Raw genomic sequence first — 26,387 nt, 5'->3', positions numbered from 1 at the left:
CGGACGTTGATTCGGAAGGAACAACGTAGCTTTGCCATCTCTGTTTCTTTACTGCAAATGTTTCTGTTGCAGGTATGTTTATCATTGTGCTATGTGCCAAATATGAGATTTAAATGTTCCCGAACGAACTGTAACGTGATATTGGTTGTTTCATTGAGTAAACTGTAGTATTTTGACATAACAGAAGTTTCAGGCGATTAGCGATCGTTACCATGGTAGCGCCATTGTAAAACCTTTATGTTGTCTAGATTTGATAACTATCGCTTTTTGTTTGCTTATTATATTGAGAGTTGCTTTAAATAATGTTTCTTGATACTGATAATTAACCACTGTGACATTGAGAGAACTAAATGTATAAGAATTATGTAGCTTTGGACTGTACACAAAATACCAGGTCACAAAGTATGGAAGCCCGTTATGTTCTTATTGTGTCACTACTTTGATTAAGTAAGTTTGAACTGTAATAAATATTTGCAACACTCGCCGGACGATTATTTCGGAAGGAACAACGTAGCTTTGCCATCGCTGTTTCTTTACTGGAAATATTGCTGTTGCAGGTATTTCCAAAGCACAAATTAAATATGCAAGTTCAAACTGAACAAGTGCTCGGTGGAGATATGATATAACAAAGCCAGAGGCTACAAAGACACCAAAATTCAGCACAAAAGGCCTACACACAGCGAAAGCATCCAAAACTCTTAATAACTCTCCTTTCTCTTCCTTTGGCCTGCTTTCATAGGTCTTATATAGACTGGTGGAATTTTCTAGAATAAGAAAGTTTAAAGAGATAAATTAACCTTGCCCACTTCAAGTCTATGCCCAAGACAGCAGCCAGTGTTGCAGCAGAGATGGCCATTTTTGATGTTTTGTGACTGCACGTTGATTTGATACACATTTACCTAGTGTGTGGTGGCACACATGGGAGGAACCTGACTTGGTTTATAAATTAAATATACACTGGCCCTCTCTACTACTCTAGTCGAGTAAATTAATCTGCTGATGTGTTTTTTATTCGCCTGTCTGAGGCTTGGCCCTTATATGTGATGCAAGGCCTTATTGACCATCCTTAATCACACACCCTATCTACCAGCCACATACTCCAATTTTACTCACAGCACTAAAATTTTGCATTGTTTATCCAATGTCAGCCCCAAAAGAGACATTTTAAAAACCAGGAACAATGAAAACTTGTCTGTGTTTGATCCAGCCTGCTCACACACTTGTACTACCCTTGACCACAGCGCGTTTTAGCCAATTTTAGACAGAATGGATATGTGGGGAAATATAGAACTAAAAAGCTTTAAAACTGTTCAATCAAATTCCATGTCAATGCACACCCCATCACAGATGTACCCACCAAATATTATCAGGCTGCTGCGAAATCTGAGCACACAGTGACATATTACATATTTTGGCACAAGTGGACAGATCAGGCCACAGACCCCCCATTAGTTTTTCATAAGCGACAATGTTAACGTTTAGCGCTGTAGCTCAGTCCCAAACAATCCATGCCTAATAAGCTTTGGCGCATAACTGGCCCAGCCTGTGAGAAAGAAGCCATAAAAATCTTGACACAGGTTGACCGTCAAAATCTGGACCTTTCTATGTCAGCAGCTGGGAGGGGTGCCTAGCAACGCCAAGGGGACGTCACTTGCAGCCTCATCACCACCTGTCTCCTGGTGTCCTCTTGCCCAGAATTTCAAACTTTCATCATTAAAACTCATGCCCAAAACCTGCCTAAAGCTTAGACAATTTCTATCATTTTGATACCAAGCACAATCCCTCGTGGCTATGTTCAAACCATTGTAAAGGTGGGCAGTCACACAATTCAGAAATTTCGTGCATTTTGTGTGTCTGTGTGACATTTGAGACTATACATGGGCTCTAGGACTGTTTCAAATGGAAAAGTCAGTCAAAAACACTGAAAATAAGAAAAAAATATAACTGAGCTCTGTAGTAAAGTTTGCAACGTTAATAGATACACATGGAGGACCACATACATGCACATTTACTTATCTGCCGTATGACGCGTTCTGGTTTATTGCGGGGAGGGGGTGGGGAGGCATTCAACTTCCGGCATTCAGTTGAAGTGTGGTTTGGTGGGTCGGTGGTTCTTCTTGCAAGTAGGTATAGAGTGTAGCATAGCATATCCACAAACTGACAATCTACTGATTTGATATAATGGCCGATGTTCAAGACTGAGTGAGTGCTTGGAGTTTAACGATTTTTCAGTCCTTGTTGCAGGACGAATTTCCATCGCTCTTTTATCTAGTGCTGCTTCACTGGATGCAAGTCGCCTCACCCGAGCCATTATACTGGTATGGGTCAACCAGTCGTTGCACAATCCTCTTCATTCCGAGTGCCAAGCGAGAAACTTCCTCTTGTCAGGTGTTAGGTGTGACCTGACCCAGGATTGAGCCTGGATCTACCGTATCTGGAAGAGGATGCTTTCCCAACTGTGATACCCAGGCCGGTCCTGTGATCTAGACCAGTGACGTCCAAACGATTACAATTAAAATCACTGCATATTTTTATTACTTAATGCTGCTGTATATGTCACTGTGGTACATATATATTGGAGCTGTATGATCATTTACATGATCAGTTAGTATAAATCCTGAGCTAAGTTGACAAGAGGCCGTATTTCATTAGTTATGACCATATGAACTTCCGCCACTTAGACACTGTCGTCTGCTCTGTCCATGGCAATTGTAGTCTTTCAATGTACTTGAGTACAACGGAAAACACCAATCAATCAGTAAAAGAAAATTGTACTCATTTATACGCTGTATGCTTCTTTGGGGCTTATCTGGATGTATTTGAAAGGTGTATGTGTATATCAGATTTGATATTGAATACTGAGATTGAGTCTGGATAGAACATGGTTTATATGGTACCTTGTACGCAACGAAAGTCGCTTATATGTTTTTTTGTATGTTAAATGTGAAGACAACATCGTATTTTGAGTAATTTCAGACTAGTAACGTCTAATAAATCGCTTCACTGCCTTTTTTTTTTACCTATATCTGCTTTAGCCATCGCGTTAGTGGGGTGTGCAATTGGCTACTATTTAAGCATTTACATGAACAGTCAGAATAAAATCACACTGTCGTCACTACTCTGGCTGTACTCTCAATGCTGTACGTCTTTAATTACACTGGGGTGTTTTCAAATTGAACTAACATTTGTGATAAGGATTAATGTAAATGGAAGGACTAAACAGGTGTGTTTCCAGGTAGGTATATTTAGAAATGGGCCGAATCAGCTGATAAATCGGAGCTGATAAATGTAGATGTGTCAGGTTTGTGTGTTGATGTCTCCAGTTATAATGATGAGTTATTTATTTATTCATTTGATTGGTGTTTTACGCCGTACTGAAAAAATAATTCATTTACACGACCGCGGTCAGCATTATGGTGGGACGAAACCAGGCTGAGGCGATCATCCACGGACTGATGACAAACCCTCCTACTGGAGAAGTAGCCAGCATGGGCTGGACTTTAGCGCAGAGCAACCGCTTTGATTACACGCTCTTGGGTCACGACGCCCACGCTGACACGCCAAGCACCTCTGTCACGGAGGCCCCCCAGATGAGTAATTATGTAGATGGGTGGTTCACAGTTTTTGTCTGCTGGTTTTAAAGCTGTTTTAAAGGATTATATTCAGAACAATGACGACAGTGTGATATTTTTTTACTGTTCATATTCGTGCCTAAAACGTTGCACTCCACACGTCCCTTGCACCATGGCTTAAACAACATTTCGTAAAAAAATTACAATGAGAATAGCTGCAAATTATCAGACGTCATTAAAACACTGTATTGGGATTACACCAGCCAAGTTTTTTTCAAAATCGATAATTTTTGCACCACATAATGCTTACTACCTCTAAACCTCACACCTAAAGTTACAGCTTGATACATGCAAAAACTTTTGAGTAGGAGGAATTTAACTTGGGGTACCCCTATCATGGAAATGTGTCTGTTTGTCCGTCCTCAACCCTTCTGAAAAACGGAAGTTGTAATGGGGGTCTGTGTCCATTACACTGTTCCCAGGTGTACACCGTTGTATCCGGGCTACAGGAGAGGAATGACTCAAGTCAGATCTCAGGAACTTCTTTCCTCTTCTTCTATAACAGTTGTCTTTGATTATTTCTAGGTTAAACCTTAGGCATAACCAAAACAAAATTTAGTTACTCATTAAGTTTAAAATACTGTTCATTTAACATCTGGTTAAACGTAATGTTCTAATTTCACAACAACAACATTACCACCAGAAAATTCTGAACGCAATACTAATTAGTTTTACTTTAAATTTGTGATTGTCCTCTCATTAAACAGCCCGCTTCGGGACCGGTAGATCCAGGATCAATTCTTGATCGAGTCACACCTAAGACCTTAAAAGAGGAAGTTGTAACTTCCTCGCTTGGCGTTCAGCATGAAGGGGATAGTGCAACGACTGGTTGACCCGTATCAGTATAATGGCTCGGGCGGGGCGGCTTACTTGCCTTCGGTAAGTCGTCTCAGTGAAGCAGCACTAAATAAAAGAGCGGTGGAAATCCGTCCTGCAACAAGGAGGCACATTACACGTACATGCACCCTAATGATTCCTTCGTCGTCATATGACTAAAAAATTGTTGAGTACGACGTTAAACCCCAAGCACTCACTCACTCTCATTTAACAGGCAGTTAGACTCATTTGGGATGTCTCCAATCAGTAGCTTTTTGAGGCATTTTGTTTGGAGATGAAATAAATGTTGGACTAGTTCACCACATGGTTTTTCAACAAACTCAGCAAAAATGCTGTCCATTATGATTGGTTGATAATCACAATCTATGCCATGGGAAATAATTTGTCCTTATTACATGTACAAAGTCATTCAAAGTCAAGAGTTGTCTCCCCAAACTAACTGAATATACAACATAAAGCCTAGATGCCTAAACAGCTCTATTACTACTGGCTTTAAACTGAAATACATGATTTAAATCCATACAAACACCAACCAAATAAATAAACAAATAGATGAATACTTCTAAATGAGCGACTCACGTGGCTTTGGGAGTACGACATGGCGACGATCATGCTTTATGCTTGCTATCTACATTTATTGAGAAAATACCAGGAGCAGAGCACACTGTTTCAGGACGGAATGTTTTTGTCTTACTGAGTTTTTACATATTTTTTATACTGTCAGTCTAAGCCATTTTTTAAAATGGTAATCTTCCCATACACAAATAAAGTAATTGGTAACTCATCGCGGTAGCGTACTTTTGTATGTAGCTCGGTACATATTGGGAATATTTCAATAGTTATTTAGTTATTTGAAAGGTGTTTTACGCCTTACTCATGAACATTTCTCTTATACGACGGTGGCTAGCATTATGGTGATAGGAAACCGAGCAGAGCCCGGAGGCAACGCACGACCATCCTCAGGCTACTGGCAGACCAGTATTCCAATAAATGGTATGACTTTTTTCTCTCTATCTTTAGTACAGGGATTTCAGCTGCATGGCCGATTAAAATAAGCTTTGTGTAATCTGACCGATTTTATACACGTGAAAACATTTCTAATGACATATTCACTTTTTCTCATCGGTGACACTTTCGTTTGTTTAACAGATTCCATCAAACAAATCCCTTGACTACATCCTTGTCTGATGTCAGCTGAGGAGGTATTGACCCAATAGAAGTTATTCCTCTCGACGAATATGGAGACAAGGCTGAACAAGCTGAAGAAATTCGTCGCAAGAACACCTCTACGACCCGCACCAGATCTGGATAATCCATTTTGTGGTGAAGACAGGACCCTGCCAGAGGGAAAGGAATACCATATATATTTCGCCTTCCATAAGGAAGATTTGGCATTTGTTAAAGGCAGAGTGGAAGCTCTTGAAAGCTCACCATATAACTTGAAATGTTGCGTAGGCTTCCGCGATTTCCCTCCCGGTTCGCTTATTCACGAAAATATCATTGACTGCATGGATCAGAGCCTAGTTGTTGCCATAGTTCTATCCCCAGACTACATCACCGATGAATGGAGACAATTTGAGATAAATACTGCCGTGTCTTTGAGCGTCACGAACGGACTGCGAGTCGTTTCCGTAGTTTATAAATTTTGTAGTATACCGCAAAACCTGATAAATATGATCTGCATTGAAGAGACGAGAGAGGAAATGATTGACTACAAAATTGCAGAGGCTGTCTTCCATAAAGGTAAGCTGACGCCAACCATTTTAACCGTTTTTCGGAATCAACATCTAAGCCTTTAGATGATTCCGTCCCATTTTCATACTTTCTTAGTTCTTTGGTGGTTTGTGTTTATATATATATATATATATGTATATATATATATATATATATATATATATATATATATATATATATATATATATATATATATATATATATATATATATCCTGGAAAAAATGTCCATAGGTCTTAATGAGAGTATCCTTGACACACTATTTTTATTTAATTAATAACTTATGACAAAGGGGTGAAATTATCAAATTTTACTGAGAATCTAACAAAAGCTGCAAAGCGACATACGTATACGTCATATGAAGGACGCTTCTGTATATTAGTACTAGTATTAGTTAGAGAAATGAAAGTTGACGGGACCATGTATTTACAGAAGGATCCTGGCATTCTGGTGAGTTCGGAAAGAATATTATAACCATCATTGTTAGCATAATATTCAAAGCAATGTGCTAAATGTCTTTCGTAACGAATTCAGAAGGATGATATTACCGGGTAGATAACAACAGCATTTGTGTGCACATAATATGGTCTAAATACAATTTACTATTATAAGAACTTAGTTACATCGGCCAAGTTTCTTCTTGTCACAGCAGCACCAGGGGTAAATCACTCAATTTTTTCTATTAACGTCAACAATCGGTCCTCCCTTTGTACCCATGTAGGTTTTATGCAAGAACCATGGTTGCTAAAATGTAACACAAGAAATTTTGAATGTTTCATAAATCGATATAGCCCTGCACAGAGTAGGCAAATCCGTTAATCTGCAGGGCCCAGTTTTAGTAGTTTTAGTTCATATTCAATATACTGGTGCAGAATTTTTTTTAGGATAAGTACAAAATTGAAGACTCGGCTTAAGGTTAAATCTGATATGAAGTCTTATACCAGTTTTGAAGAACCGAGCCAAGGAAAAGCAAAAAATAGCCACCATTCCGCTGTTTTTTTTAAAAATAATTATGACGTCAATATTATGACAATAATTCGTTCTTGTCGTCGAAACCGAACTTATGGACTTACGAACACATTTCATAAAAGTGTCTAAGTTCATTTCCTTTGCAAGAATTCAAACTTGCAGCATATCAACGTGTACATGCTGTCACCTGTCACTAAAGAAAAGCTCTGTGAGCAATAAGCTAGTGCCTTAACACCACCACCATCATTCCATGCACCACCCTGTCCTTCAGTATTTCAGAAAAGGTCAAACCGGAGAATGTTGTCACCAGTATGTTATTAAGATAATAAACGATGGGTTGACAGGGAGTATGGAAAAGTTGAACCAAACACTGGCTTTATGTACAGTTGACAGTGTAATATGAGGGCGATTTTCTCTACATGTTCTAGTTATAACGCATTTGCAAAATGTGTGTTGACAATGTAATATGAGGGAGATTTATCTCTGCATATTCTAGCTCTAAAGCATGTGCAAAAATGTGTGTTGGCAGTGTAATATGAGGGCGATTTATCTCTGCATATTCTAGCTCTAAAGCATGTGCAAAAATGTGTGTTGACACTGTAATATGAGGGCGATTTATCTCTGCATATTTTAGCTCTAGCGCATGTGCAAAAATGTGTGTTGGCAGTGTAATATAAGGGCGATTTATCCCAACATATTCTAGTTCTAAAACGTGTGCAAAATGTGTGTGGACAGTGTAATATGAGGGCGATCTATCTCTGCATATTCTAGTCCTAGAACATGTGCAGAAATGTGTATTGACAGTGTAAGATGAGGGCGATTTATCCCAACATATTCTAGTTATAACGCATGTGCAAATACAATTTCTTTCTGTAATACATAAAACTTCATGATTTATCATGTCTATTTCCAGGTGACCACGTCATTGCCACAAAGACGGACACGGAAAACAAAGATCTGGTCATGAAGGTTTGTGCGTGCATGTATTATATATAGGCAAGCAAGTGTGCTCTTGAAAAGTAGAAATCGTTTAGAATAAAGTGAACTGAGCCGGTATGCATTATGATACTCAACCATAGAATTATTAAAGCTGTAGACTCTTCCATCAGGGTCAGTTCTCATCACAAAATGTAATTACTATAATGTCGAGGCATTAAAGTTTATGTGGTTACATATTTAATGAGAGAAGACAGATTTTAGAAAATCTTAACACTCTTGAGTTTATTCTTGGTTTTTCGATTTCCGTATAACCGATGTGGCATACCCTGATGTTTTGTGTGACAATCGGTTACTGATTCATTACCTTCAGCAACGTAAATGTACCTTGAGTATGTTTTAAGTGATTTTTAATGGAACAGGGTGTACATACCGTCAGAGTATGAACTGTTCTCTTTCGCTTGGCTGCTACAACGACCTTTAACTGAATTGAAAACTACAGATGGTTTGACTCATTTAGATGTTGTATCCACTAGGTCATCAAGTGAAACGTCTCATCACATATCTTTAGTCACATATTCTAGAAATTGATGTTGTGCGATCATGTGACAAACTTAAGGCGGATACTCCGATTGGTCAAGGCAGCTCCTTCGCTCTTTAGTCGAAACACACAACATGTATTTGAACTAAACTGGAATATATATATGCATGATTAGAGTTTTTTTCAGTAATATGACGACGAGGAATTATTAGCTGTGTGTAGATTTACTGTGTCTTCGTGTGGTAGGGTGAGTCCCTACCGCCAGTGTGCTGCTGCCACTAACGCATCATGCCGAAGACACCAGACATGACACCCCATCCAATCACATTGTACTGACACAGGGCCAGATAATTCTGTTTCCTTTTCTCTAACATCAAAGTGTTGATTGCCAAACGAGGCAGCAACAAGTACCATTTTTTATGTTTTTGTTATGACCCGACCCGGATTTGATCCCGGGTCTTCTGACTTCGAAACGGACGCTCTAGCCATTTGGCCACCGAAGCGATCCTAAACTCACCTCGAATATAGATACTACAGTCAACCGTAAAGAGATGAAGGGAATACTTCTGGTTTAAGGAGAGTGGCAATCCAACCAAGAAGAAAACTGATTTGCTTAAATGTTGACATATTAGAACCTGCTTGTGACACGGTCTGAAATGGAAAAGACGTATGATATTATATTTAATTTTTCTTCACATTTAAAGATAAAATCATTATACCCCCCATTTTTCTGTACCCTTCAATTCTACAGTACGTGGGAAGGTCTGGCAGCAACCTGCGGATGGTCGTGGGTTTTCCCCGGGCTCTGCCTGGTTTCCTCCCATCACAATGCTGGCTGCCGTCGTATAAGTGAAATATTCTTGAGTACGGCTTGAAACACCAATCAAATAAATAAATAAATAAATCGTATTAAGCCTGGCGCACACGAGAGTATTGTGCCTACCAAAAAGTTACTCGTAGCAGACAGCTCAGAAAAATTCCCAGTTCTATTGTCGCACCTCGCACAGGGGGTTATCGGCTAGGCAATGGAGATTCCTCTGCCTCTTGTGCATTTGTTTGACTGCTACTTTCACGCTATTCTCAAAAAGTTTTCACTGATGTACTATGATGGGCAGCGTTATGGGTAGGTGAAACCGAAGTGCCTGGCGAAAACCACCGGTCTTTGGCAAGATACTGACGAACTTTCCCACATGTGACGCACAGATAATCACGTCATATCGGTGGAAGACAAGTCTTCAATGAAAGTTGCACTGCACAAACGTTATTAAGAGTGTCGTAGACAGCTTATTATCACAACGAGTGATAGTAGCTCATGCGGAAAACTGCTGAGCTGACTGTCTCAAATAAGTTTTGGCGCCACAGATACCTCTGGTTCGCGGCAGGCTTCCAGTCACAGAAATGTAATTCTGACGCATCAACAACTACTAAATGGCTACTCAATCAATCTGCAGACTTTTAGAGTATGATAATTTTCAGCTTGACTCCCTAAGTATAGTTTCTTCAATGGTTTTCCATTCTATTCCGTACTTAGTTCTTTAGTAGCTTGTGTTAAACGTCGCTTTGGGAAATGGCCTTGCGATGATTGGCCTGGGACGTCCACATTGGTTGATGGCTGGTATATGAATGTCTGTTTTGACCGACAGATTCCATAAGTTTTTACTGAATGATTTTAAATCATTTTATTTTCCATTTATCTGTACATGTGTATATTCAGCCTAATTGAAGTATTGAGGGTATTTAAACTCGTTCCAGATAAATTTTTGAAACAAGGAGAAGAACATTTTTATATAGTTAAATTGACCGGAATAGATTGTGGATTTGCTTTGTATTCCTCCCTCACTGCACAGCTGGTCAGGCTGAATGAAGCTAATCCAGCCTTGGAAAGGTCCGATGCTACTCTGACGGACGAGAAATCTAAACTTGAGGAAACAGCGAACGTTTTGCAACAAATAGGTAAGACAGTTTTCGTCTTTAGATATGTCCCACCTTTTTTCCGGCGGATGATTTACGTCGTGATATGATTGGCCTTACTAGTATTAGAACATCAAAACCACTGACGTCTTACATATAGGAACAGAATTTGGAGTGGAGTGTTACAGGTGGAGAAAACATAAAAATAATAAAGTTTAGATGAAAGAGTGCGAAAAGTTATTTCTAAATGCGGTCTTCAATATTTTTTCCGATTTTTCCTTAAGGAGAATAGGACACTTGAAAATAGTGTTTGTATGGTGGTTATTTGGGACCACCTTTTGGTATTTATAGTCTTTTTTAAAATATTGTCATAAATGAATATTTATTTAAATTTATTTAATAAATATTTTGCACTAGAATTTGTTCTTTTCATCTAACAAATGTATTAAACCTCACTTTGAATGATATGTATATTTTTAATATGTTCATGAATATTATCATAATTTAGGTTAAATGCATATGTTTCGATATAAACAACAAATTTGCAGTCAAATAAGTTTATTAGACAAGCATCACATCCTTAGTTAGAACCAAATACCAAAGGGCGGTCCCAAATGCAAAATATTTTCAAATACCCTTTTCTCCTGACAAAAAAATTTAAAAAATATTAAAGATCATAATTGCCAACAAGGTTTAACGCTCTTACATCTGATTTTGGCATCATTTTTATGTTTTCTTCTCCTTTAAAGTAGAGGATATGATGAAGAGGGTAAAAAAGAATAATCCATTTCTTTAAGTTTGACTGACGTATTTTGTTTCAGCACAGTTTCATGTACGTCCTTCTTTCTACATATATTCGTACTGGTAAAAGAGTAATTATATAGAATTTTGACTGAACGTTTCGGTACTCTCACAAATATTTTTTAAATTTTAACTAGCCTGTACAAAGTACATGCATAGTTTATGTCATACCTCAACCATCGGTGTCTAATGATAGGGAAAGCAAAATGTTAAACAAAATGTTGGGGGTAGTACTTTAAAATGACTGCATGTATTGAGCTTAGGTTTTGCACACATGTAGAGCATAATACCACAAGGCAGAGGGATGTTCCATCGTTGATTGGTTGTGTGCATAATAAAAATCGTAAATTACAAAATTCATGACAGTGTGTTGTGTATAAGAATCAGTATGAAACAAAATGTCAAGGTGGTATATTAAGAAGTACATCATGTATTGAACTCAAGGTTTTGCACACTTGATGTTTCATCATTGATTTGCTGTGTTCGTATTAATTACCTTAAATTACAAAATTCTCGACTTAGTGTATTTTGTATTAGAATGAACCTTGAACAAAATATTAGAGGTGGAGCACGGCGTATATTGACCTGAAGTTATAATAGCGCAATAACAGAAGGGGAATGCTCCGTGGCCGATGCTCTGTGTGCATATTAATTACGGTAAATTATTAAATTTACGGTTTCAGTACTTTAGGGCAGTGTGAATTGATGTGTAATCAACTACAGCGAGCAACGAAAGATCCTGGAATCCATAGGTTTGATAGAGTTGTCAGTTTCAAAAACTATGCATATGTGAATTATTATACTGCTCTTTAATGTATCAAAGTTATTGTAAATACAATTTCTTTCTGTAATACATAAAACTTCATGATTTATCATGTCTATTTCCAGGTGACCACGTCATTGCCACAAAGACGGACACGGAAAACAAAGATCTGGTCATGAAGGTTTGTGCGTGCATGTATTATATATAGGCAAGCAAGTGTGCTCTTGAACAGTAGAAATCGTTTAGAATAAAGTGAACTGAGCCGGTATGCAATATGATACTCAACCATAGAATTATTAAAGCTGTAGACTCTTCCATCAGGGTTAGTTCTCATCACAAAATGTAATTACTATAATGTCGAGGCATTAAAGTTTATGTGGTTACATATTTAATGAGAGAAGACAGATTTTAGAAAATCTTAACACTCTTGAGTTTATTCTTGGTTTTTCGATTTCCGTATAACCGATGTGGCATACCCTGATGTTTTGTGTGACAATCGGTTACTGATTCATTACCTTCAGCAACGTAAATGTACCTTGAGTATGTTTTAAGTGATTTTTAATGGAACAGGGTGTACATACCGTCAGAGTATGAACTGTTCTCTTTCGCTTGGCTGCTACAACGACCTTTAACTGAATTGAAAGCTACAGATGGTTTGACTCATTTAGATGTTGTATCCACTAGGTCATCAAGTGAAACGTCTCATCACATATCTTTAGTCACATATTCTAGAAATTGATGTTGTGCGATCATGTGACAAACTTAAGACGGATACTCCGATTGGTCAAGGCAGCTCCTTCGCTCTTTAGTCGAAACACGCAGCATGTATTTGAACTAAGCTGGAATATATATATGCATGATTAGAGTTTTTTTCAGTAATATGACGACGAGGAATTATTAGCTGTGTGTAGATTTACTGTGTCTTCGTGTGGTAGGGTGAGTCCCTACCGCCAGTGTGCTGCTGCCACTAACGCATCATGCCGAAGACACCAGACATGACACCCCATCCAATCACATTGTACTGACACCGGGCCAAATAATTCTGTTTCCTTTTCTCTAACATCAAAGTGTTGATTGCCAAATGAGGCAGCAACAAGTACCATTTCTTATGTTTTTGTTATGACCCGACCCGGATTTGATCCCGCGTCTTCTGACTTCGAAACGGACGCTCTAGCCATTTGGCCACCGAAGCGATCCTAAACTCACCTCGAATATAGATACTACAGTCAACCGTAAAGAGATGAAGGGAAAACTTCTGGTTTAAGGAGAGTGGCAATCCAACCAAGAAGAAAACTGATTTGCTTAATGTTGACATATTAGAACCTGCTTGTGACACGGTCTGAAATGGAAAAGACGTATGATATTATATTTAATTTTTCTTCATATTTAAAGATAAAATCATTATACCCCCCATTTTTCTGTACCCTTCAATTCTACAGTATGACGAGCTCCAGGTTAAATATGGTGAAACATTTAAGCTCATTGTCTTGTACTGTATATCTGAAAGGAAACATGATTTAATTTGGCTTTCTCAAACTATCATTTATCTATATCATGTAGATCGAACAGACTATGCAACCGGAGAGTTGCCCGATTTCTTGAATCAGGGAATTTCCAATTATTTACGATTCTATATCTATAAATATATATTTATATCTATAAGGGTAAAATCTTTATACCACCTATTTTTCTGTACTTTTACATTCTACAGTATGACGAGCTCCAGGTCGAATATGGTGAAACTTTAGACGAGAAACATCGCCTGGAACATTGGGTGAGTTTTTTCGTGTGTGAGTACACATTTAAACTCATTGTCTTGTACTATATATCTGAAAGGAAACATGATTTTTTTTTCTATAAATGTGTTCAGTGAGCTTTGTGTCGACGTGAAAGATGTATGAAGACATTTTCAGGATAATGTTCCCAACTGACCTGGTTTGAATTTGTCATCGGTTCTTCCTCCTAGCCTCCTGTCGCACCTGGGAAAGTCTGTTAATATCCTGCGGTTCTCTCCCTCCATAATGCTGGTCGCCATCGTATAAGTGATATATTCTTGTGTACGGCGTAAAATACCAATCGAATAAATAAATGATCGCGATATGCGGGACGTTTGAAAACAGAAAAAAATATTTTTATAATATTCCAAACTGACCTTGTTCAAACTGAAACTTTACCCCACGGCTATTGTCCTGTTATATTTCTTCAACCTTTGTCAATCAAGTGTTTATTCAAGCGTATTCTGAAGGCATTATTCTGTGTAGACTGATAAAATTACACCATTTGTGACGCCCTAATATAGGCCCATCCAATCAATGTAGTTTTGTCTTCAAACGCAAACTAATAATGAGCATAAATTGCAAAAAAAGTTGTTGTTTCATATGCAAAAGTTGAGGAATTAGGATATTAATGTACACTACTGTATAAACAATAAAACCCGATCAACGGCGACAGTGTAATAGCTGGCAAATGGCCACATGTAACTGGTAAAATACAACGCCTTGGCAATTTACCTCAGTCAGGATTTTATTGCAGTAATGTTAATTGCAACTTTTCAGACGTCACTGGTCTAGAATTACTCAAAATCCTGTGTATCACATTTAACATGCATTCACATTAAAACAATGCAAAGGGACCAGGCCCTCGGGATGCTTAGCCCACCAGTAGAATCCTGGTTTATGCAGGAATACAGTATAATTAAAGACGTACAGCATAGAGAGTAAAACCAGAGTATCGACGACAGCGTGATAGCTGGCAAATGGTTGCACGTAACGTGTGGTATACGGCCTATTGTCAATTTATCTCAGTTAAGTTTTCATTGGAACTGTACATGTAACTCTTAGGTAGTATATCATTTTACATTCTCCCGAGCAACATGGCGTAAACAGATTTTGTTAAGAAATGCGGTGATGGAAATTATAATTTATTCCATGTGACTGATCTAAAATTACTCAAAACATTTCATCTAATATTTTTCCTTCCGACATTAATGCAACAGTATGATCAGATCCAAGCAAATTTACGCAAAGTGTAGCCCAGTACCCGTATTTATCAAGGAACTTAAGACTAAAGTGAATAATTTTTTTTAAAAAGTCTTAAAAAGTGAAGTCCTTAAATAGCCAAACTCAAAACAGGAAAGAGCTCAAATTAATGTTGAAACATTGTTCTGCAGTAAAGAATCAATGTATCAATTTTAAATTTTCTAGAGCGAAACATTGTGAATGTAGCTGTATTTGAATTGAGACTGAAGTCTTAAGACGTTTGATAGATACGCGCCTAGAAAGAAAGATGAGAACGGGTGAGCTTTCCGAGGCAAGTGACAGATGGCTTAAATGTGCCTTTTATGCCTTTTAAATGTGATAACAACACAGTATTTTGAGTAATTCTAGACCAGTGACGTCTAATAAATTGCAGTTAGCATCACTGCGTTTTTTTAGCCTAATTGTGCTTAAGCCATGGCGCTACGGGGCTTGTAATTTGCTACTATTTATGCATTCACTTGAAGCTAGAATAAAACCCTGACTGAGGTTAATTTACAAGAGACTATATTTCGCCGGTTACGTGTGACCTTTTGCCAGCAATTACACTGTCGTCGCTACTCTCTATGCTGTACGTCTGTAAATATACTGTGATAGTGGGCGTGTAATTTTTTACTATGTAAGCATTTGTATTGAACATTTAAAATAAAACCATAACTGAGGTATATTGACAAGAACCTATGCGTCGAAACAGGAATTCGTATTTTCCGACAATCATACTGTCGTTGCTGCTTTGGTGCACTGTCTATGCTGTACGTCAACATTTATGTTTTTGAGATTTGACATTAACCAGAGTCTCTTTAGTGACAAGTCCGTGGCTAATGAAGACTAATCCGTTCCTCTTCACTTTGTCCCGCTAAGTAAATGTGGCGGCCATCTCCCACTCGGTGTCTGCGACCCGTGGTGGTTTGTGGTAGCGATTTTTTTGATGCGTATTTCTATAGCTGAGTCACCAACACCAAAGTCACTACATCTGCCATATAAGTCACAAATTTATATGTACTACTTGACACATTGTATGCAAAATGATAGGCGAGGCATGGGAGGTCAGTCGCACGTGCTGTACTGGCCGGGGAGGCCTGTCTGAGCTAGACAGGCAAACTCACTCGTAACGTCCGCAAGACAGGCAGATCGTGGTTGTCTTAAATTACAATATAATGTTTTTAAAAGGTATGAAAACATGTATGTACTATGTTGTATTTATTGGTAGTGAATGAAACTGGATATGATCGTCTATCTTTAATTGTAAGGAAAATAATTTTTTTTATCATAAGAGATTAACATCAACCGAATATAGCCATTTCCGCAAATCGGCGTATTTCTGAATTGAAAAGATCGACTCTGAGATCGAGGCGAAACTGGGCAGAAGAATTACGACAATCTTTTACCGTTCAGTATTAGGTTACAAGCTGGTAATATTTTTCAAATCTTTTATACTGAATCCCGAAAGCAAGCAGGCATGTTTGACTTTGATGTGTGTGGGTTTGCTTAAACAACAACCACGGAAAAAGTTTATTATTTATTGTCCGTACATAATGTAAATGGAATACTGGTAATGGTGTATTAATTCATAGTAAACTTTTTCAGTAAAGAACAGCATTATAACACTTAATGTCGGGTAATGCAAGCTGGAACTACATGTATATGCTGTATTATCGGTGTTCATTTCTGCATGCCCTTGCAATGTTCACCAGATCTCATCAAAGCCCATGGGCTCTGGTTTTATAATACAATGTATATTTATATTAACACAGCGCGGTTACTTAACTTGCAACTGATAATCTAAAGAAAATTTCTATATTTTAGATTTTCATAGTTTAAGTTTATTCATATTTGATCCCGCCAATCATTGATATATTTGTTTATTTATTTGATGAGTGTTCTACTGTGGAGTAAAGCCAGGCTCAGGCCCAGACTTATGCTTCTACAATCGTCCTTACGTTCCTTAGCAAAACCAGAAAAAAGAAACATATTTAAGTTCATTTGAATGACTTGGTAGATTTAACTGATAACAAAGTTGCATTTCCCTTTATTATTTCCAAAACTATTGCGGCAAAATGTAGGAAACATTTTAACATGACCTAATAAAAATTCCGTGAGCAGATTACGTATTGGTTAGATCTTCCGACGTTTGACCTACATTAGCGGGCCAGAATTGAAATTTTGCTTGATCAACTGTTGCGGCCATTAGTACAGGGTTACATATTCCAAACATAAACTAGCTGATGGACCTTCTAGATTGTGACTAACTTTGTTAGTAGACCTACTTAAAACCACAGGTTTCAGTTCACATTCAATTATTTGTTTAACTTTTCAAACATGATATCTTCACTAATACGTTGCGTACAGAACCACAAAGTCCCGTAAGTCAAGTCAAGTTGTAGTTTGTCGTCAGGGCACTTACCATTGGCCTACTTTCTGAGCGCCTGCAAATGACGAAGTTTGGCTCGTTTTTAACACTATAATGCCTACTTTCAGAGGGGTTGTCGTCAGCGCATTTTCGTGTTTCGTTTTTGGCTGTCATCAAAGTGTCATCTCAAACTTGTCTTGGAATTTAATCTTAAAGTGCCGATAGAAACCGAATAGCTCTATTTGACCCCAATAACGCGGTGAACAAACACGAAATCTTCGGCATTTTGAGAAAAGGTACCTTATGTGACACAATAATGTATCATGCAGACGTGGAGTAAGGCGGTTTTGCTTGTATGACAACTATATCTTTTACAAGTAGAGTCTTATTTCTGGCTATACGTCAGCGATGTGTGACGTAATGCCATCTGACGTGACGTTACACGAGACCAAAGTAGGTTTCAATACATTGTAATTTTGTTTACAATTAGCATGTTTTGCATCTCGATCCTTATCATTTAACTATGGTTTAAGTCATGTTTTGACACTCGTGTACCACTAAATGCTGATGCCATCTATTTTATGTATCCTTTCTATAGTGCAACGAGTTGCAAGCCAAATGTGAGGAATATTTATCCCAGAGAAACAGACAAGACCATCAGCTGAAGCAACTGACGGAATCCGAGTCAGATTTACAACACAAACATGCCACACTCATAAAAGCATTCCAGGGAAAAGCCGAGGAAATCTCGTTTCTGTGGGAGAAGATTAGATGTCAGGAGAGCTGTCTAGTGGAAAAGACACAACGTATTCTAACACTGGAGACATGTTTAAAAAGTGTCAGAGAAACAGCAAAGGTATGATTTACCTGTGTTGGTCAAACTCCTAATTAAAGGGGTATACCCCAAGTAATTACGGTTGTCATTGTACATGCTTTTTCAGTAACTTTAGCGTATTAATTTAGGAATAGCTGCAATAGCGATTTTTTATGGGAATACGTGGTATCGACGGAATATACACCTTTGCCCTTACAACACGTACAATGTAATCCAATACGAACATGTACAAGGCTCTGATCGTTTTGTCATTAGTATATCTTGACGAGTTATGTCTAATAAATTGCAACTAACATCCCTCCCATTATACTGGTTATACCGTGCTGCCAGGGGACGCATATGTTGCAGTATTTTCAGCATATTTATGAACAGATGGAATAAAACCTTAACAGTGGTAAATTAAACGAGGAAATGGTCACGTGCAACCGATGAAATACGGTCCCTTGTCAATTTACTTCAGTTGGGGTTTTATTTTAATGGTTTCTGTAAATACTTAAATAGTAGCAAATTACCCATCCAGTAGCATCATGGCTTTTGGTAAACAACTGCACTGATGTTATGTGTATGTCAGATACATTCATAATAGCAACATAGATTAAACCAATCAGTATCCACATGTGACTTCAACTAGAATTTCTCCAGCAAACTATAAAGAAACAATTAGCGAGAAAAGAGGAAGGCATAGATGAGAAGATACATTGCAATTCTAATCCGATTATTTGTAATAACTGTATATACAATTTACATTTTTATTAAGAATACTAATGTCAGACAAGGCACCAAGAACAAACGCACAATGCAGGAAAATCAACATATTCTTGGTTCGCGTTAAATATCATGTTGTCTTGAGCGTGCGTTGCCGTTGATTCCTACATGCAGGCATATTTATGAATCGCGTTTTTTTTATCTTTCATCGTTGCCAGCCTGTGGGGCCTATAAATATAAACCGAGCTCATCATCTTTTAGAGAGTCGCCTATATTCAGCTGTCTATAAAATGGATCATACTCGCTACCAAAATTGCCTTCAGTGATACGTAACAGTAAAAGCTCTACACACAGATGTGATGGAAGTTCATATTCTTCAAAATCAAATTAGAACCCTTTTTCTAATTCATAATGTTAAACTGCATAAGCTTAGTTTCGACACCAAGACCTCATTGCCTCGGGTGACGTCATAATTATTAAAAAACAGTGGCATGCTGGACATGGAGAGTAATTTGTTTTATCGAACATGCGATAAGAGCAAACTCCATGCAGTTTCACTTCCTAAACTACATTCTCAGCGAATAGACTACATTGTTTTTTTTATAACAAAATTTCCTAACATCCAGCATTAAAACCACTGCCGCGATATAATATACTACAACAGATAAAATTACATTCATTTATTAAGGTTATATTATACTAATACTTGTAAACAATTTCAAACATGGCAGAGGCAGGAACAAGGTTTACAGCAAGATCGATAGCAGATTAGGAAACTGGTGTCGCCCTCTGTCAACACATGTTGAACTTCGCCCAATATCCAGTATGCCACTGGTCACTCGAAGGAATGGGCTCTTGCCGTCGAAACGGGGCACATGGACTTTAACATTACGAAGTAGAAAAAGTGGTCTAACTTCATTTTCCATGCAATAATGTGAACTTCAAACATATCCATGTGTAGAGCTTATATTGTAACCTGTCACTGACTACAGGCAATTTTTGTAGCGAGAGTGACTGATTTTACAGGCAGCTGAATACAGGTGACTCTCTAAAAGAAATAGACAATAAAAACACTTGGGATGCCTAAATTATCATCGTATGTCAGTTACCATTAATTTGATTTCCTTTGCAGAAAGAGGACGAGATCTGCACACGTTTGGAACCACTTCAAGCCATTCCTGAGATAGTTGCATCACACTGTGAAGCACTAAGGTTTCAGACCACGGACACAGAAGGGAAAGTTCTGGAAAAGATGAACACCTTGTTAAACGCCTGGACCAAATTTCGAGAACAAGACACTTCCAATAAAATCGAGGATGATGCGAACAGTTTTGGTGGAGAAAACATTCCCACCCACCTCAAGTCTTGTGTTCAGCTGCTGAGGGATACAGTGGGTATGTTGTTTCCGTTATACATATTAAATAAATAACAGTAATTGTAGTATGTTGTTTGTACTCTGTCTGCTTTTTGAGTACTTTGTTGGGTACATCCATTGCTGTTGCCTGTATCTCCTTACATTTGTTTATGTATTAATATGTTATTAATATGTTATTAAAAACGCCACGCCCGAGAATTTTTCATATAAGATTACCGCCAGCTTTTGGGTGGAGAAAACCAGAGCGCCCGTGTTCAACACCTTCTTCTGCCTCAGTTGTTGTTACGACATGTGTTCTTTTTCTCCGCTTAAAAATGTGTCTAATAAATAGAGGATCTGACAAGAGTATTCATTTCATAACTTTCATGTGAAATAAACACGAGTTTTAGATTCTCTTTATCACATAAATTAAGCTGCTAAAAGAGGAAGAAATGCATCACTTTGTAAGTTTAATCTCGGACACATTTCGTACATGTAAACGAAGGACAGCCTGGCTCAGACGAAGCACTGTTGGCGAAAGCAGCATGACTACGTGGTGAACATGTAGTTTCATGACAATACCGCCTGATTTAATAACGTATATGTATAATGTAAACAGATAAGTTGTGAAATAAAGTTGGCAATTAAAAATGATATGAACACACGAAAAGTTAAGTCAGAAAGGTCAAAAATTGTTATATCTGCCCGCAACACACGATGAAATAGGTCGTCTGCACCGAGTTTCATGCCTGTCACGAGGGTCTTTGAACACTATACACTTTGATTACGGACGACTGTTCATTGTTCCTCACAAATGTGTTGTTTTGTGATCATAATTATGCGCTAGGTTTAATGAAAACTGGCGGCCATGAAGTTGAAGTTGCAACAATTTATGAAATTTCTGAATTTCTGGTCTGAACAGTGCAATGTTTTTGCAGCGTGCGTTGTTTCAGATGAAAAATTGGAGTTTCCTCCAGGTATAAGGCTTACAAAAACAGTTGAATTGAGGAGCGGAGAAATTCTTCTGTGCTTTAAATGGCTGTAATTGTTGATGGATTGAATGTTCTTGTGACTGGATATCTGCATAATGTGATTGGCTGGGATTTCGCAGTCATTCAGTTTCTGAATAAGATGTCTTCTGGCGCTGTGATTTGAAAGATTTTTGTCAGTGTGGATGCCTTCGGAATTTATCCTTTTTTCATCATTGTGGAAAGTTCATTCTCGCCGATGGGATGTCGCATAAACCAGATGTGGTGGGGCCCTGGTGATGGATGTTTTGTGTTGGCGGCAATGTAGAACGGAATTATTTACATGACAATAATCCGACGAGTGTTTGACAGCATAAATTTTGAATATTGAGACTGTCTTCGTTTGCCGTTCGGAAAGTTGAAGATATGCTTGGCCAACTGTATCGGAACACAGAGAAACATCCTCCCAACACATCGCCATCTGTTCGGTAGTGCCACGAAGATCAAAATACACGGCACTGAAAAAACCACATGATGCTAGGAGACGACTTCCCAAGTACACCAGTTGGCCACAGTCGATTTCAGCGTCAGATATTGGATCTACTCTTTTGGGGAGATTTCCTTTTCTGTCTCGTTTTAGTTCCTTTTGTTTAGATTTAAGCACTTCCAGCATCTATGTAATCAATGGGCTCGATACTAAACTATGACCATAGTTTTGACGTTTCAGCTGATGTTCAAAACTTGACAACATACCACGAAGACTTGTGGGTTCATATTATGAGCCGTGAGATTTCCGAACACTTATGAAGAATGTTGATAGGAGCCTGTTTAACTCTAGTGGGGGTGTCTCATGAATTTGCCGAATTTCACAGACAGTTGGCTGCAGGAAACATTTTCCGAGAATCAAAGTGCGTTTTGCTTAATGTGCGTTTGTTTGACTGGCCTGTTATGAAATCCTGTATGTCCGAATCTTCTACGGGTTCACTAAGGATTCCTTCGTGGTCATATCGCTGAAAAATTGTCAAGTACGACGTTAAACCCCAAGCACTCACTCACTCACTTTAGAGATTCAACGCGACGAACAGGTTGAAAAATGGCTCAATATTTAACTGCCACTGTTACTGAGCTGTCGTCTGCGGAAAGCTATCGTCTGTGAACTTTCGCCGCGTGGCTCCTTTGTTGTTGCCGGTATGACCTGGAGCCGATGTGCACATAAGTCAACTTGAATATTAATGCCGTCAATGTCTACTGTGAATTACCTTTCTCCCCGTTCTTCATGTATATTAGTTATCTCTGCCTTTCCTCTACCATCAATACTGACAAAACAGTAAACGTGTAAACCGGTCGCCATGGTAGTAAAGAAAAAGAGTTCAACTAATTTCGTCACATATTTACGTCATGTGAATGACGCTTTCAGTCAATGAAAGTGTACTGAAAGTGTGATGTAATTAGTGACACACGAAGAATATGTCATGGATTAAGGGCACTGCTGAACACTGCAGTTATGTGATAAAATGTAGTTGTAAAAAGGTATGCTTGTTTTTATGTTTGTGTATTGTTTTTATTAGCCAAATGTTATTACGTAGAGAAACTTTTGATGTAATATCTCCTAACTGTTATTATATATGTTATTTAGGACCAAACTGGCTGGATGTAGGCCGTATTCTTGGCCTAGACGGAGATCAGTTGAAGAGGATATGGGTGAACTGGGGACAGTACGGAATGCGGGAACTGACTGAACGGGTGATAGAATGCTGGTGCGCGAACTGCTCTGAATCAGAGAACAGCTTGGATGTGCTCAACGATGCTATGGCTAAACTGGAAATAAATCCACTCATGAGTAAGCTACACGAACGGTTGTGTTCGCCCTTCACTTTCTTTTTTTTTTTTTGGAAAAGTTAGTTCAGAATGATCCAATATCTCAAACCCCTGACGATTCTTTGATACAAGGTAGTGAACTTCCTCTCATATACAGGATATATATTTGTTTGAGCATACTTATTTCGTATTACCTGTTCCCTATGTTCATTTTTCCTTGAATAGCTGTTAGTCACTATCAGCTGACGTCAGGTGAAGACCTCAAGCTCTTGATTTCAAAAACGTGTTGAGTGGAAGTCAGCATCTGTTTATTATACTTAATCATACCAAAGTGTATGGGGTCTTTCGAGGCAACCTTTATTTATCTTTTACGTGCCTTGTCTTTTATGTATGCCCGTACAGTGCAGCCCATGGATGAAGCTGACAAGAGGAGACTGAGGGAGAACTACCAGCTTTTGGTTGATGATATGATGGACGTCACCCACATAGAGGGTTATCTTCGTCGAGCTGAAATTCTGTCATGCTCAGCGCTCGACTACGTTCTCTACCCCAATACACGTCACAAGCGAATCAAGAGACTGCTCAAGACCTTACCATTCTGTGGGAGCCGGGCGCTGTCTGAGTTTAAGAACGCGTTGATGGAGATTGGCCAGTCTTATCTTACCTTAGCACTCGCAGGTAAACTAGATTGTCATCATACTTTTTATTGTTTATTGTTTAATCCAGTAAACACAGATATAGGGTTGTTAGATGTACCATTCAGGTTTGTCTCGGCTGAATAGATCTTCTATGTATATCAGATCAGGTGTAAGACATTGGCCAATCATCTTCTTCTTAACATGTACAAGTTCTGCCTTTGCTACATGTACACTAACAAGTGGGATCTGCAGGTGCTTAATTCAGTCTTTGATTGCATTTTCAGGTGAGCAATGCTCTGCTTCAAAGACCGATTCAGATGTCCTTGTGGAATGCCTCGCATCGAACAAGAGCAGCAATCCGAACAATTCAAAGGGTTCCCTTGTCGAATGTCTCAAAGCCAAGAAGAGTGATGATCGTAAAATTTTCGAGAACATCGTTGAAGAAAGTCCCCAAGCCGAGAAGAGTGATGATGGTAAAATTTTCGAGAACATCATTGACGAACGTCTTGAAGCCAAGAAGTGTGAGGATCGTAAAGTTTTAGAGAAGATCCTACTCCAGTGTTTTGAAGCCAAGAAGAGTGACGATCGCAAATTATTCGAGAGCATCCTTGATGAACGTCTTGAAGTCAAGAGGAGTGACGATCGTGAAATGTTTGGAATGGTCCTAGGGGAACATCTGGAAACCAAGAAGATTGACGATCGTAAAGTATTAGAGAGCTTCCTTACTGAACTTCTCGAAACCAAGAAGATTGACGATCGTAAAGTACAAGAGAGCTTCCTTATTGAACTTCTCGAAACCAAGAAGAGTGATGATCGTAGAAGTTTGGAGAGGATCGATGAAATATTGGAACCAAGTGTACGAGTATGTGCAGAGATTAAACAAATCATTTACATGCTCAATGAGAAATATGAAAAATGCATGTTTTATCAGCAGACTGACACGTCAGCAATTTGTCCACCAAACATGTCACAAAACCAATGATACAAAACTTACGGTCTCATCTTCTAAAAATCGTCGCGGTTTATTCTGCAACCAAATATTGTTCAAATTTTACTGTGAAGGGAATTTCGGCAAAATGTAAATATATACAAGCCAGCAAGACAGTGAACTGATTCGCAATAAAACGTGCACCCCAGGCGTGGATGTGGTTCTCCAGTGCCTCGATCACCAAAGGTCTTCCAGCTGGATTGACAGAAGTCCCTGAATACGCTTTAAAGCAATGTAGCAGTTCACCAAATGAGCCATCAGTGAAAGTCGCCGAACAGGCCTCGAGCACGAAGATGGAACTAGTTTTTATTGCTTTTACTACTAGGTACATTTTAATTACCACTCCAGCGTATATAGTTGTGTGAAAAAATAATAGTGTTACTGCAGTTTTTTAGGACATGCTTCATTAGTTTTCTTAGACTAGATCTGTGTGCAATGTTTGCTGTGAAGAATGAGTATTTGTTAGCTGACAAACAATTAACAAAGATTGAGTCAATCTTTGTTATTTGTTTGGTTGTATTATGTTTATGATCTTGCAGTCAGTTGCTTTAAACTTAACCTTATGGCTTCATGAGGAGATAAAGCTTTGTCCATTTTGAAGTATGTGTTATATGTATTCTCAGATTGCAAAATATCTTTCGGCGTTATTTTATGATTTTGAAAAATGGATTGTTCTAATTATGGTTTTTATTTCATTAGACACAAATGCAGAATTTTTAAGAAGGCGGTGATATAGACAATAGCCTTGTGTCATCCACATCGTGTAATGTTCACTCGGATTACTATTGGGTATAAACTAGCGTTAAATGTTGGTTATCCTAGCGTGTTGATGGCGACAGCATTGGTTATCCTAGCGTGTTGATGGTGACAGCATTGGTTATCATAGAGTGTTGATGGTGACAGCATTGGTTATCATAGAGTGTTGATGGTGACAACATTGGTTATCCTAGCGTGTTGATGGTGACAGCATTGGTTATCCTAGAGTGTTGATGGTGACAGCATTGGTTATCATAGAGTGTTGATGGTGACAACATTGGTTATCATAGGGTGTTGATGGTGACAACATTGGTTATCCTAGCGTGTTGATGGTGACAACATTGGTTATCCTAGCGTGTTGATGGTGACAACATAGGTTATCATAGGGTGTCGATGGTGACAACATTGGTTATCCTAGCGTGTTGATGGTGACAGCATTGGTTATCCTAGCGTGTTGATGGCGACAACATTGATTATCATAGAGTGTTGATGATGACAATATTGGTTATCATAGAGTGTTGATGGTGACAACATTGGTTATCATAGAGTGTTGATGGTGACAACATAGGTTATCACAGAGTGTTGATGGTGACAGCATTGGTTATCATAGAGTGTTGATGGTGACAGCATTGGTTATCCTAGCGTGTTGATGGTGACAGCATTGGTTATCCTAGCGTGTTGATGGCGACAACATTGATTATCATAGAGTGTTGATGATGACAACATTGGTTATCCTAGCGTGTTGATGGTGACAACATTGGTTATCCTAGCGTGTTGATGGTGACAACATTGATTATCATAGAGTATTAATGATGAC

General features: G+C 38.4%; 1 protein-coding gene across 1 annotated transcript; it reads left to right on the top strand.

The window, feature by feature from the left end:
• The first annotated feature begins 10 nt into the window (after positions 1-10).
• On the top strand, positions 11-25,645 carry LOC135476402 (uncharacterized). Its single transcript, XM_064756410.1, has 11 exons — positions 11-72; positions 5,619-6,212; positions 8,085-8,140; positions 10,496-10,601; positions 12,249-12,304; positions 13,835-13,897; positions 18,107-18,364; positions 20,181-20,442; positions 23,007-23,210; positions 23,591-23,866; positions 24,111-25,645. Exons 2-11 carry the CDS (start codon positions 5,708-5,710, stop codon positions 24,806-24,808), a joined length of 2,484 nt encoding a protein of 827 aa, XP_064612480.1. The 5' UTR covers positions 11-72; positions 5,619-5,707; the 3' UTR covers positions 24,809-25,645.
• The last annotated feature ends 742 nt before the right edge of the window (positions 25,646-26,387 follow it).

Source organism: Liolophura sinensis, chromosome 10 (genome assembly GCF_032854445.1).
Source record: "Liolophura sinensis isolate JHLJ2023 chromosome 10, CUHK_Ljap_v2, whole genome shotgun sequence".
Lineage (NCBI taxonomy): Eukaryota > Metazoa > Mollusca > Polyplacophora > Chitonida > Chitonidae > Liolophura > Liolophura sinensis.
The sequence above is the reverse complement of the archived record's forward strand: the minus strand, read 5'-3'. Positions and strand labels throughout refer to the sequence as shown.